This window comes from Aphelocoma coerulescens, chromosome 2 (assembly GCF_041296385.1).
Source record: "Aphelocoma coerulescens isolate FSJ_1873_10779 chromosome 2, UR_Acoe_1.0, whole genome shotgun sequence".
Classification (NCBI taxonomy): domain Eukaryota; kingdom Metazoa; phylum Chordata; class Aves; order Passeriformes; family Corvidae; genus Aphelocoma; species Aphelocoma coerulescens.
In genome coordinates this window covers 42,610,376-42,624,211 of record NC_091015.1, presented here as the reverse complement: position 1 = coordinate 42,624,211, position 13,836 = coordinate 42,610,376, and the positions used below count along the sequence as shown (strand labels likewise).

General features: G+C 53.2%; 2 protein-coding genes across 2 annotated transcripts; both read left to right on the top strand.

Moving 5' to 3' along the window:
- Positions 1-2,694: 2,694 nt before the first annotated feature.
- HOXA2 (homeobox A2) lies at positions 2,695-6,697 on the top strand. The gene is made up of 2 exons (XM_069007174.1): positions 2,695-4,663; positions 5,340-6,697. Exons 1-2 carry the CDS (start codon positions 4,282-4,284, stop codon positions 6,092-6,094), a joined length of 1,137 nt encoding a protein of 378 aa, XP_068863275.1. The 5' UTR covers positions 2,695-4,281; the 3' UTR covers positions 6,095-6,697.
- A 4,219-nt stretch (positions 6,698-10,916) lies between these two features.
- On the top strand, positions 10,917-13,450 carry HOXA1 (homeobox A1). The gene is made up of 2 exons (XM_069005814.1): positions 10,917-11,604; positions 12,032-13,450. Exons 1-2 carry the CDS (start codon positions 10,986-10,988, stop codon positions 12,385-12,387), a joined length of 975 nt encoding a protein of 324 aa, XP_068861915.1. The 5' UTR covers positions 10,917-10,985; the 3' UTR covers positions 12,388-13,450.
- Positions 13,451-13,836: the final 386 nt, after the last annotated feature.

Sequence of the window (13,836 nt, the reverse complement as noted above, 5' to 3'; positions counted from 1 at the left end):
GTTCTTCGCAGCGGAGGGGAATGAAGAGCCCTTCATGACGTGGGGAGCTAGGAAACCCGTCTATAAACTTACACTAGGATCTGCTCGCCCACCCGAAGGGCCCCGCGATGCCTTTTCAGCATTTCATAGGCAGGGAGAGAGATTTTTCTTTTCCTCTCTCTCTCTCGCTCTGTTTTTTTTTTTTCCTTTCTTCCAGCAGGGGAGGTTTCAGGGCCCGCGGCGGCCGCCTCCTCCCGCACCCGCTGCGCGGTGCCCGGCGGGCGCGGATCGCCCCCTCCCCGCGGAGCAGCGCCGGGAGGACAGCCGGGGGTGTGGGTGTCCCAGCGTGTGTGAAGCACACGGCACCGGAGCGCAGGATAAAGCCCCGCGTGGGTGCGGGCGCGGAGGGGCCTCCCGGGCGCTGGGCTGGCGCCCTGAGCCGGGCGGCGGCGGCTGCGGAGCCCCTCAGCACTGCGGAGCAGGGTGGTAGAGCAGGGTCGGGCCGAACCGCGAATGCGCTGGTGAGGGGGTGGATGCGCGCACCGCTGCTCCTTCCACCCGCTACCCGCGCCGTTTCCCCCTTTTCCTTTAAGAAGTGGATTTTACCTTTTCCTTTCCCTATGTTTTCCCCCCGAATTAATATTTTTTTATATTTTACTGGGCCTTGTTTCATTCTTGCTGAGCCGCCTTTCCTCCCACGGCAGCCTGAAGGTGTGGGGGAGGGGAGCCTTGTGCTCCGTTTCTTCCCGCGGGGGTGGTGTGGATGTGTGTGCGGGTGCTTGTGTCGGAGGGGGGGACACGGTACTGTAGAAGGGCGACGGTCCCGGCCCCAAACGGGCACCCGTAGGGGTCTCCGGTCCGAATTGGCTCGAGGTAGAACGTAGAAACCCACAAGCTTGTGCTAAAATCCGGTTTTTCTTCCTTTCAGGCAAAATGTCCGTAATTTTTAGATTGAAACTTGAAAGATAAATCAAAACGGACCTTAATAGACTAGGTAAAATATACCCCTGCACGTTTATAAAGACATATTCCTATGCTGTGTAGATAATAACGCACGCTGTTCACCATCTGTATCTTTTAGAGCACAGAAAAAAAATTGTCGCCATTTTGGTCTCATGCTGAAATATTATTAATCTTTGGGCTTTACCTTGTTCCCAGAACCATCCTTGCCTGATGCTGAAACGTTGTCATGCACCCGTGAATCTATACAGAGCTTTTCTGCATAAATAGATAAAGCATGCCCAGTCAAAGAAAAGGATAGCAAATAGATTTATGCCGTGCTGTTTATTGTACATATAGACATGTAACCGTGGAAGGAAAGGCTATGTAGGCTAATATTTTTCACTGAAACCTGATTGTTACCCAATACAGACCGACGACTGATTATTACTTTTGTAGGCGAAGGAACCATTTTTGCAACATTGCAAGACAATGCTCGTTTCAAAGGAGCGCCCGTACAAAATTCAAGCCGCCCCCCCACCTCGGATCAGTTAGGTTAGATACAACAAAAGGTAACGGTATAGTCACGATACTTACTGTGTGGTTCCTTTAGCACCACGAATTACATTTAGAAAAATGTTCAAATGGAAGGAAGTTGGCGTTTTACTCCCCTCCCACCCCGAAGAAAGAAAAATACAGGGGATTTTTTCCCCTTCTTTCCATAAGCCGTACTCAATCCTCTCTTCAGAGCCTGTAGTTTGCAAATAAGAATTTGTAATTTTGCATTTAAGATTCGTCCGATTAAAAGATCCCCCTGGAGGCAGCAGTAATTGATTTTCCCAAGAATTTCGCGTCCTCTCTGCAAAGGTTTTGTTCCAGGTGGTTTTTGTATTAGACTGACCACAAGAAACAAATGTGCAGAATAGAGACACCCACACAGGTTTTACTCACAAAGCCTGGTTAAAATCCAAACCTCTCTCTTTATTATTTGTCATCCTGCTGTTAATCCCAATATTTTCCAGAGGGGAAAAAAAGAAATCAGAGAAAAGAAAAAGAAAAGCCCGACCCCAACGTAGGCACCAAGAAGCAAAATAAAACCGGACTTTTCCCACAAGCAGCCCAGTCCTCTGCCAGAATATTTTAAAAGCAGCTTTTTTCCTTGTTTACTTGCGTTTCTTGCTCTGCCTCTTTTCACGGCCACATTTGATCTTGGAAAGAGCAAGAAGCTTTAAATGTGTTCTTAAGGGCCAGTAGCTGTCAAACCTTTTGGCGGCCAAGATTGATCGCGGGCAGACACCACCAGAGCTTTGTTTGGACTAAAAGCAAGAAAATTAAACCCCTTGCATTTTCCAACAGCATCGATATTTGTAAGGCATCCCTTTCGAGGGATTAAATGACAAGTCTCGTTCTATATTTTATTTAAACAAGCAACCACCAAAAAGCCCATTTAAAGCCTCCCGGCCCCTCCCCTCCCCCTCTCTCCAATGCCTTCGCAGATATGCTACATCTTGTGGGTGCATTAACTTAAAACCGATTTTTAAAATGCACTTCCTGCAGACTGGACGAAGACTGATCCACTGAGCCCTTGGGGTCTTGTTTTCTATTTTTTTTCCCCGTCTTTTTTTTTTTTTTTAATATAATTACGAAGACGGTTGCCGACCCCTCTCTGGCAACTCCGAAACTAAAGCGAGACGGCACCTCATCGCGCTGGCGATGGTTCCTGGCTCCTGGAGGACGCAGAGAGCGGCTGGGAAGCGCCTTCCCCCCGGCCCCCGGAGCACCCCACCCCGCCGTGCACCCCGGTCTCCGCGGGCAAGCAAGCCCCAACCGGGCTGTCTAGGGCGGCTGTGACCATAGGATTCATCGGGTTGGTGATTGTGGCCATCATTGTCATCGCTCTCCCTGTCGCCTCAGTATGGTTGGAAAATTATGCCAAAAGCATCCAAATTCGGGACTTGCCTCGACCTGGCGGGGGTGACCGGAGGCAGCGGCGGCAAGAGCCAAGCATCGGAGGCGAGTGCCGTCTCTCAAGTCATAACCTCGCAGCATTTTCGCTCTGTCTGGCCCCTAGAAAACAAAACCGCTACCAGCCCATATATTTCCTGGTAATCGAAAATACTCACCAGACCCAGCCTACTACGGTTACTAAGCAAATTATGCCAGCAGACGGGAATATCGTTTGCAAGCTAAGGCACGGGATATATACTTTTTTTTTAAGAGCCAACAGCCAGACGCGTTTGCAGCCTCGCGATTTGGCTCGCCCAGAGATGTTCTCCTAGGGTTATGTTTTACGGTCCAATCCCGGGAAGCCAACTGGAGAGGGAAGTCATGAAGCGCCAGGGCTGCTGCCTATGTGACTCTTCCCCTCGAAGCAAGGTTGCTGAGGAAGATCCTGATAAACAATGGCTCAGCACCGGCGACCAATTGTTCTCCGTACTGTACACCCGATAGCCACCAAAAAAAAGAAAAGAAAAAAAAAAAAAGGAAAAGAGGAAAAAAGGAAAAAAAGAAAGAAAAAAATCGAACAAGAACACAAAGCCAAACAAATAAACAAACAAAAAATACAAAGGAGCTCATTGAGGCTGAGTCGGGAAGGAGAAACTAGTTTTGGAGGAAGTGCTATTCCTAAGAAAAAATCAAGACCCAGTGCTTCAGACTCCTGCCTGGGTGCAACTTCTTATGCGGGGGCCTGACGGTGTCAAAACTTTGAAGATTAATGGATTACTTTGTTAATGACTCAAGGCGTCAGATTGAGGTGCTTAAATGATTTGTGAGGTGCAAAGCGTTTTCCTGACAGTCCCAAACAATGAGAGAAGAGTGTGCGGGTGGATGCGAGGAAGGCAGCAGGCTGCAGGACAAGCAGCCACACACACACACACACACACACACATTCGCAGCCTCTCACACAAACATATCCACGCACACGCACCCTCCTCCCCACCCCCGATCATTTCAGATTAGGACGCCAAGGGGATAGATACTCGAGATATCATTTCCCCTTTTAAAAAAAGTGTAAATAAAGCCTTTCTGGCCCCCAATGAGGCGTTCCTTCCCGACTTTTTTGGATCAATCAAACAGACAGTGGCTTCTTTTGATTAAAGCCCAAATTGTCATTGGGCAGAGGCAATCATGTGACAGCCAATTCGGTCCAATTTCAACCTTGTCTCCATGAATTCAATAGTTTAATAGTAGCACGGTCCCCATACGGCTGTAATCAGTGAATTAGAAAAAAAACACCCCACCAGCGATCTTCTATGCTATATTTTTTTCTCCTCTCTCTCCTTTTTCCTGGGCCTTCCCCTCCCCCCGAGCCCCCTGAATCCGAGGGAACTTTTTCTCCGCGGGGGCTGCCAGTTGAAGGCCATGAATTTCGCATTTGAGCGAGAGATCGGTTTTATCAATAGCCAGCCATCGCTTGCTGAGTGCCTGACATCTTTTCCCCCTGTCGGTGATACATTTCAAAGTTCATCAATCAAGAACTCGACGCTTTCACACTCGACACTGATTCCTCCTCCTTTCGAGCAGACCATCCCCAGCCTGAACCCCGGCAGCCACCCTCGCCACAGCGGCGGCGGTCGCCCCAAGGCGAGCCCCCGCGGCCGCAGCAGCAGCCCGGGCCCCGCCGGCGCCCCGCCGCCCCCGGAGTACCCCTGGATGAAAGAGAAAAAGGCGTCCAAGCGATCCGCGCTGCCGCCCGCCTCGGCCTCCGCCTCAGCCGCTGGACCTGCCTGCCTCAGCCACAAAGGTCAGTCCAAAGACGTGCCGCCGGCCCCGCCGGGCCGCTATTTTGGCTCCCCGCATCCCCCCGGCTTCGCGGGGGGACGAGGCGGAGGGCGGGCGGGCGGGAAGGACGGAGCTGGCGGGGCTCGATGGAAACCCAAACTTTCCCCAAACTTGCCTAATGCGGGATGATTTATTTGAGTTGGAGCTGACCTCTCTTGTCTCGCCGTCCTAGAGTTAGGATATTTGACAGTAATGAAGAGTGATAGATTGCTCCCGCTCAGCTAAGCAGCTGATGCATTAATTATAAATTGCGGTATGGCTAATATAAAGTTTGCTCTGGTGTGGGGAGGTTGGGGAGCTGGAGGCAGCGATTTGGCGGAGGTGGCCGAGGGGCACGCAGCACCGGGCGCTCAGCAGTGCAACACAATGGGTTTACTGCATCCAAAGGCGGCCATTTTGTTGCAGTTGCTATTTTATGGTATATGGACATATAGATATAGACATATACATGCAGAGAGAGCACTCCCTCCACCCCCCCGGGATACGATGTGCTGGGGTGCTGAAATTCAATCCGTGCATTTATCTGTTTTGTGTGTGTGTCCGTGTGTCTTTGCTTTCACTGTTCTGGCTGTGATGCTTTGGGGTGCGTGTGGTGGTGGTGTTTTTCTTTTTTTTTTTTTTTCTTTCTTTTTTAACAGACCCCCTTGAAATCCCCGATAGCGGTAGCGGTGGATCTAGGCGCCTGAGGACGGCTTACACCAACACCCAGCTTTTGGAGCTAGAGAAAGAATTTCATTTCAACAAGTATCTCTGTAGACCAAGGAGGGTTGAGATTGCAGCCTTGCTGGATCTGACTGAGAGACAAGTCAAAGTCTGGTTCCAGAACAGGAGGATGAAGCACAAGAGACAGACCCAGTGCAAGGAGAATCAAAACAGCGAGGGGAAATTTAAGAACCTCGAGGACCCCGAAAAAGCGGTGGAGGAGGAGGAAGAGGAGGAGGAGGAGAAATCCCTCTTCGAGCAAGCCCTCAGCAACGTCTCCGGCGCTCTCCTGGAGCGGGAAGGCTACGCTTTCCAGCAGAATGCCCTCTCCCAGCAGCAGGCGCAGAATGCGCACAATGGCGAATCCCAAACTTTCCCCGTTTCGCCTTTAACGAGCAATGAGAAAAATCTGAAACATTTTCAACATCAGTCACCCACTGTTCAAAACTGCCTCTCAACAATGGCCCAGAACTGTGCAGCTGGCCTGAACAATGACAGTCCTGAGGCCCTAGATGTCCCTTCTTTACAGGACTTTAACGTTTTCTCCACAGATTCCTGCCTACAGCTTTCAGATGCAGTTTCCCCCAGTTTGCCAGGATCTCTGGACAGTCCTGTAGATATCTCTGCTGACAGTTTTGACTTTTTTACAGACACACTCACCACAATTGACTTGCAGCATCTGAATTACTAAGAAATTAAAGACATCCTCTCCAAGGGTCCTGCTTTCTCCTCCTTTTTCTTTTTCATTTTTTCCCCAGTGAATTAATTTTATTTCCCCCCTCCCTTTCCCTCTTCAGTATTTTCTGTTTGTTACTTCCCTTTGATATGCCATTTTGCCGTTTCTTTTGAAGTTTTAGTTGTGTTCAGTTTTAACCTAGCCACATTCTAGGTCCTTCTATGAAAGCAATATATGAGGTCTGTAAGAAAGTGATCGTATAGGAATGTATCTTCACTTTCTTTTTATTTTTGTATTACATTAGGATGCGTTGTCATAAGTATTTTTGGTAGAATAAATTCTTGTTTGCTACAAGGAGCTTTCTCTTTTTTCTTTCTCTTTCTCCTCTCTTTCTCTCTGCTTTCAAGATGGATAACATGACGGGCATCCCTCCCCATCTATTCCACTATTAATTTGCTAATAAACAAAATTCAGTGTTCCAACAACAAGCAATTGCCCTTTTGGCAATTTAGGACATTCATTAGAGAGGAAAACTCGTTCATTTTCTTTATTGTAAGGGTACTCACAAGGGAAGGAAAAACAGACTAAAGAAATTAAAATCGTTCACGGGTTTGATGGAGATTTGTTCCTTTTAATATATAATTGTGGCATCTTATCTCCGTGAGGATACAAAGCTTGGAAGTGGTGAGCTGTAACAAAAACATGAACGAGGACTTTCTCTGTTACAGGCAGAACGTAAGAGAGACTCAGTAGGATAAGCGTCTACTGCAGAAACCACCCTGTTACATGAACGAAAGGAAAGGCGTTGTTTTGCTGGTTTTTTGTTCCTTTTTTTTTTTTTTTAATAATCCTGTTTTTCTAAAAAGTAGTGCTTAGCACCCAGCAAGATTTTTCAGAAAACGTGTCTTAAAAAATATCAGAGCTCACAAAGAATGTGGTTGATTACCTCTCACGTGCTGAGCAATCCAAGAAATCAGCCCTAGGAGGAGAGGAAATGGAGAAGTTAGTGCCTGTGAAATCAAAAGGGTTGGAGAAACGCAGGGGGAAGAAAAAGTATTTAGGGAGGAACCAGCCTCTCCACTCCATACTTTTCGGGGGAGGTGCGGGGGCAGACCCGAAGATATTTTCCTGTGTAAACCTTCTTGCGAGACGAGAGACTGATAACGAAAAGGGGAAACTGACTTTAAAGTTACATTATCCTCGGGCCCCCCACTCTTCTGCTGGAGGCAGCAAAGACGGGCTTTCAGAAGTCTCCACCAAATTGCCTGCCACCCGGCGTTGCCGAACCCCGAAGCAGAGGGTGAGCCCCGTCCTTCGGGCTAAAAGCGAGCAACAGATGCCAGCGGGGCTCTGCCGCTCCGGGGCCAGGGGATCCCGGGCGGGTACGTTCGCGGCTCCTTGCGTGCGTGTGCGTGCGAGTGAGGGCGAGTGAGTGTGTGTGGCTACATTACACAGGCGAGTGGGGCTTGGGTGGAGGTTTGTGAGCGGGGCTCTGCTGTCCGTCCATGCGAGGAGTGTTGTCTCCCAGCCCTGTAACACGTTGTGGAGCTGGGATGCGTGGGTTATAGCTGGAAGGGCTGAACGCAATTCTTCCGAAAGTCATAAATCAAACTCTTTCTATGAATGAGAATGTCATCAAAGAGATCAATTGCAGGAACACATGCACAAATAAAAATCCTCTTACGTATTTGCCGGGGCTGGGGATCCCCGTCTAAAACCATTAAGTGAGAAGGCGTTTAGTCATAATTCACTTTTATTGCTCTTTTAAAACAACAGCTTGGCTGAGCTGTGGGCGCGGTGAAACCTCGGCCTTGGTTCTCCTTCCCTCTGCTCCAGCCATGTCCCTGCGGAAAGCGAGCAGCCTCACCGGCATTTTCACTCCTCTGCCACTGAGTTAAATTGGACCGCAACGTGCATGTAAGGGCTGGGGTTTCTTTTGTGCCCAGATTTCCGGATGCTGACAACGCTTAAAGAAAACCAAAGCAAAACGAACTAAAAGCAACCCCAAACAATAAAACAACCCCCCCAAAACCCCAATCAAAAACCAGAAACATCAAACAAAAAGAAAAAAAAAAGAAAAAGAAAAAGAAAAAGGAAATGTGTTACAAGGTTTAAACTTCTCGTAAACTCCATTTAAATAAATGGGGGAATTCAGCAAGTAGGAGCCGCCTCCGAGGCTCCGACTGAACCCTGGGGCCACAGCGGGGGCACACTCCCACGGAAAAGCCAAAGAGCTGGGATCGCCTCCTCAGTCTCAGTCCCGTGGCAGGAAACGCGGAGCGAAGCCGCGGAGGGGCGCGGAGGGCTCGAGATGGCCTGAGGGCGGGGGGAAGCGGCAGTAGCTCCCCCTCGCCTGGCCGCGGGGGAGGGAGGGTTTGGTGTGTGTTCCCCCTCTGCTCCGACCCTTCTCATGATGTTGCCCCGATGCTTAGTACCGGCAGCAAAACCCGAAAGCCCCGCCAGAGAGACAATGCAACAAGAGACAATGGCACCAAAAAGGCAGAGAAAAAAGGATTTCAGAATGCTGGAGACTATAAGAAAAGTGATTCATCGGAATTTACGGGTAAAAGTGATCTACTTGTATTAATTTTTTTTTCTTGGCTGACTGAAAAAGCACTGAGAAGATGTCAGCCCTTTTATTAGTAAAGAGTCCTAATCGCCTGTCTTTTCTCTCTGCTTTATGCAGTACTTATCTGGTTTACAAGAATGAAATAAATGTGTTTACAGCTGTAACCATAGCCAAAATTGGCGCAGTATAATACCATAAATGCCTCTGGGGTGTTGTTGCTCTTGTCCTCCACTCCGCCCCCCTGCAGTTTAAGAAACGGAACCTTTCCAGAGGGCCCTTAACCATCCCTGCCTCTGCAGTAAATCAGAACAAATGGACATACTGAGGGCACCGGGATAGGAGCGTGGGGGAGAGAGGCGCCCTTCGGTTTTGGCTGACAGTAGAGAGGCCGTGCAGATGCCATGGGATAAGGGCTGACCTAATAGCAATAGGAGAGCTTTGCACCTAGGAAAGAGTGTTGTAGTTCATGTGGGAGGGAGGAGCTTGAGGGTGTGTATGTGGGGGAGTGTGTGTGTATTCGTGAGCAGGGAGTGGTGGCGGGGTAGAAGAGCCTTTTGGATTTCAAAACAAGCGAGAACCGAGCGTGAGAACACAGGGACATAAGAGTCGGCACCTGCAGAAATAGAAGGGGCAGCCCCTCCTGGGGCTGGTGTCAGGGGACATGACTTTCTATTCATCTTTCTCGGAGGCTGACGTTTTGCAGAACTTCTTTCGAAGACTTTTGGTGCCGTCCTTTCTGCCTGCAGACGGCTGGGCGCGCTGGGACAGACGGATGCCCGGCCTTTACCTCCCCTTTCCTTTTCCGCATACGTAAACCGAATATGAGGTCGTAACCCACATCTCACCGCCATCCCTCCTTCTCTGGCCACGGACCCACTTTTTTGACCCAGCTCCCCACGGGGTTGGGGAGGGGTGTGTTGGAGTCGATGCTCAGCGCGGTTCCCAAGGGTCCTGGGGCCGCCTCTGCCACTGGCCATCTGCCACCCCTCCCCACCGCCGACCCGGGTGGCGGAGCGCAGGGACAAAGGGGCCGGGGCGGCGGGCCCTGCGAGTCCTGCTGCTCCTCTGCCCCTGTCCCGGGTCGCCTCCTCGGGCTGCGACCCGCGGCACCCCGGACAGCCGTGCCCCCATCCTGTCCCAGGGCGGGCGGGCGGCAGCGGCGCCGCGGGACCACAGCAGATGGGCTGCGGAGCCCCCGGGCCCCCGTCCAATCATTCGTCCTCCTGCCCCCGGCTCCTCCTTCCCTACCCCAACCCTGGGCTGGCGAGGGTGAGCCCGGCGGAGGTGCGGGGGGAGCAGGGATGAGGGCCAGAGGGTGGCCGGTGAGCCTGGGAGAGCACAATGGCCGTCAGTCCCAAAAGCGCCTCATTTCCATGCTAATGTCCGCGGCCGCCTGGTGATGCGGCTGGACAAGCCCCTTTAACTCTTGGCGCGGCGTCGCGCTGGCACTGCGGCGAGGCAGGACCAGCGAGATCCCTCGGCACTGGCACTGTTACCGTCTCCATCTCTACCCGCATCCCGTCCACATCCATATCCTCAGTCCCATGCCTATTCTCCACCTTACCCTTACCTTCATTCCTGTCCCTATCTCCATTCCCATCCCCACAGAAGTCCCCAGCCGCATCCACGGTCCCATTCTCGTTCCCGTTCCAAGGGTTGATGCTCTCAGCACTGTCCCTGCCTCTCTCCACCCCATCCCTCGCCCCGTGCTGTGGATCCAGTCGCGTCCCCACTCCACCTCCCCCCCACCCCCCCCGCTGCTGCCCCGGCCGGGGTTTGGTGGGCGGCAGAGGTGGCCCGTGCAAGCCTGACAGCGCCGACAGCAGGGGTGATGCTGGGGCACCCTGGCAGCAGCACTCACCCTGGAGGGGACGGCGGTGGGCTCCGCGGGCCGGGCGCAGCCTCCGGGTCTCTCCTGCCTTCCTCTCTCAGCTGGCGGACGAGACCCAAGGGGCTGCGGCGGCGGGCGGGCGGGCGGGCGTGTGTGTGTGTGTGTGTGTGTGTGTGTGTGTGTGTGTGTGTGTGTGTACAGCCCAGCCCGGCCCGGACCGCCCCCCCACCCCCCGGACGCCACTGCCACCGCCTCCCTGCCCCGCGGTGCCGCGCCGTCGGAGCGCTCGGCGTTTAAATGCTCCCGACGCGGCGCTGTATCAGCGACAGGAGCCGGGGAAGCCCCGCGGGCGCCGCAGCCATTGGCTGCCGCCCCCCACGTGCCTGCCCGCTGCCGGCGCCTTCGTGTCATTTTCCTGCCGGCCCCATGGAGGAAGTGGGAAAGTTGGCGCGGCCCCGCCGGACGCTGAAGACCCGGTGGCGGCGTGACAGAGGGACGCGGCGAGGATGAGCTCCTTCCTCGAGTACCCCGTCCTTGGCGGCGAGGCGGGGGGCTGCGCCGCCCGCGCCTACCACCCCGACCACGGGATTACAACTTTCCAGCCCTGCGCCGTCAGCGCCGGCAGCTGCAGCGGAGAGGACCGCTTCCTGGCGGGCCGCGGGGTGCCTATCAGCCCCCACCGCCACCACCACCACACCCCGGCCCAGCCCGCCACCTACCAGCATCACGGCGGGTTGGGGGTGTCCTACGCGCACCCCGGCTGCGGCCCGACCTACAGCGCGCAGGGCTTCGGACCGGCGTACGGCCCTTACCCCCTGGGGCAGGACGCGGAGCTGGGCGGCGGCTTCCCTCCCTGCGCCCCCGCCGTGTACTCGGGGAGCATCTCCTCCTCCGCCGCTGCGCAGCACCCGCTCCCGCACCAGGGCTACGCGGGAGCCCCCGCTCAGTACGTGCCTCCCCCTTACGGGCAGGAGCAGCAGAGCCTGCCCCTGGGCACCTACAACCATGCCCTGTCTCCCCTCCACGCTGGCCACCGGGAAAACTCCCGTTCCCCCTCCACCGAGACCTCGCCGCCGGCGCAAACCTTCGACTGGATGAAAGTGAAAAGAAACCCACCCAAAACAGGTCAGTGGCCGGCGGGAGGGCCGGGGTGGGGGCCGCTCCTCTCTCTCTCCGCCGCGGGTGCGGGGAAAGAGGCGCGGTGTCCCGCGGGGCGCTGAGCAGGTAGGGCGGCCCGCACCTCTGGGAGCAGTCCCGGCTCTCTGCCCGCGGAGCTGAAAGCCAGCGCCGCTTATTCCTCACTTATTCCTGACTCCCCCTTCTCCTCCTCTCCGTGGTCATATTTCTCGTAATTCATAAACCACTTATCAAGTTTCCTCTGACACTAGAGGCTGACCCCGGTTTAGCACCTCGCACTCCATCACTCACCCTGCCGGGGTTTCCCTCTTATCCCAAGAAGTTCTTGCTCCCTATCGCTTAGCCGGTGTGGACATATTGATTACATCGCCTATAAATCATTTGCGCTCACTTACCGCTGCATGTCCCCTCGCAGGCAAGGCTGGCGAGTACGGCTTCGTGGGGCAGCCCAATACCGTCAGAACTAACTTCACCACCAAGCAGCTCACCGAGCTGGAGAAGGAGTTTCATTTCAACAAATACCTGACCAGGGCCAGGCGGGTGGAGATCGCGGCCTCCCTCCAGCTCAACGAGACGCAGGTGAAGATCTGGTTCCAGAACCGGCGGATGAAGCAAAAGAAACGGGAGAAAGAGGGGCTGCTGCCCATCTCCCCCCCCACCCCCACGGGCTGCGAGGAGAAGGCGGAGGAGTCATCGGAGAAGTCCTGCTCCTCGCCCTGCAGCGCCTCGCCCGCCTCCTCCGCCTCGGACACTCTCGCTGCCTCCAACTGAGACCGGCCGCGCCCCGACGGCCGCCCGGCGAGACGCCCCCGCCAGCGCGGCACGCGTCCGTCACCGCCGCTGTGTCGGTCCCTCGGTCGGTCGGTATCGCCGAGAGGTCCCGGCGAGCTGCCGCTCCCTCCCCTGCTACCTCCACCGCCCCCGCCGCCGCCCGGCCCCGGGGGTTCCGGCTCCGCCGGGTCCCGGCGCCTTGGTGCCAGGAGATTTTCTTCCCGGGCCCCCTCTTCCTTTTCTGCTGGAGGAGCTGTGTTGGCACACGCGTCTCCCTCCTCCACTGTAAGGACGTTCTATCGAGCTTCCCTGAGTGAAAGACAGGTTATTTAGGGTACATAACCTCACAAAGAGATGCACTATTGCAAGTGTTTACACGACTTATAGGACTTTCATCCCCTTAATTTAATGTATTCTTTGTTCGTGTCAATGAGTTTGTTGCTTGTAAATACTTTGTCCGAGAGATTTATCTTTTTACAGATTTTTCTAGAATGATGTTTCGATTATCAGGTTAAGCAGGGTGAGTGCATTCGCCAAACTGGATCCATTTTTATATTGGTAAAGCAGATGACCGTATCAAGTAAATGTCTTAAGCTCAAGCAGATACCTCAAAAAAAGTAGCGCTATTTCTTTAAATGTGACAAACAAGGCTTCAATTGCACTAGGTTTTTTAAACCTTACCCGGTGTGCTTGCTCCCTCTCCTTTTCCCCCTGCCCCGAAAGCTGTGTTGGATTATGCTCAGCTAAAGGGTGCAACCATCCAAAAGACCTTGCCTCTTCCTATTTTCATATTAACCTTCCTTTAGACTCGATGTCTTTTCAAACTACTCGTGAATGTGACAAATGGCCAAATGAATGTATAATTTCTGTGGTTGGTGTCCAGACCTTTGCATGACGCACCGTGCTTTGCTGTACTGCGGGTACACTGAGTTCTATCAGTTGTCGTGTGTGAGCAAAATGTCCTCCTGATTTTTCTGTACAATCATGAAAGGCACTGTGATTCCACTAGTGGTGGAGTCCAGGGCAGGATTTACGGGTCCTTATAATGTCTGTAATAAATATATTCCACTTTCAGGTAGCCCTCTGCCTCTGCCTACCTCTGCATGACGTCAGCGCTGAGTCACAGGCTGGGCTCAGCAGTTTTGTTTCCCTTACTTTCTTCTACTGGGGTTTTTCCAAGGGGGAAAGGGAGTGAGAGTCTCACAACCTTACTCCTCCTGTGTTGTTTTGTCAGGATCAGAGCTCTGGCTGCCCACTCTGAGTTCTTACACAAAACTTCTTCCTCTCCTATGCTAAAATAATATTATTTTTAGAAAATATAAGGCCCTTCTCTCCATTCTCTGTAACTGGGAGGAATTTATGATCCCAATCTATTTCTGAAGCACAAACAGGAGAACTTCCTGGGTCAAGTGCTAACCTTTTCACCTCGGGATGGATGCTGACACTTAA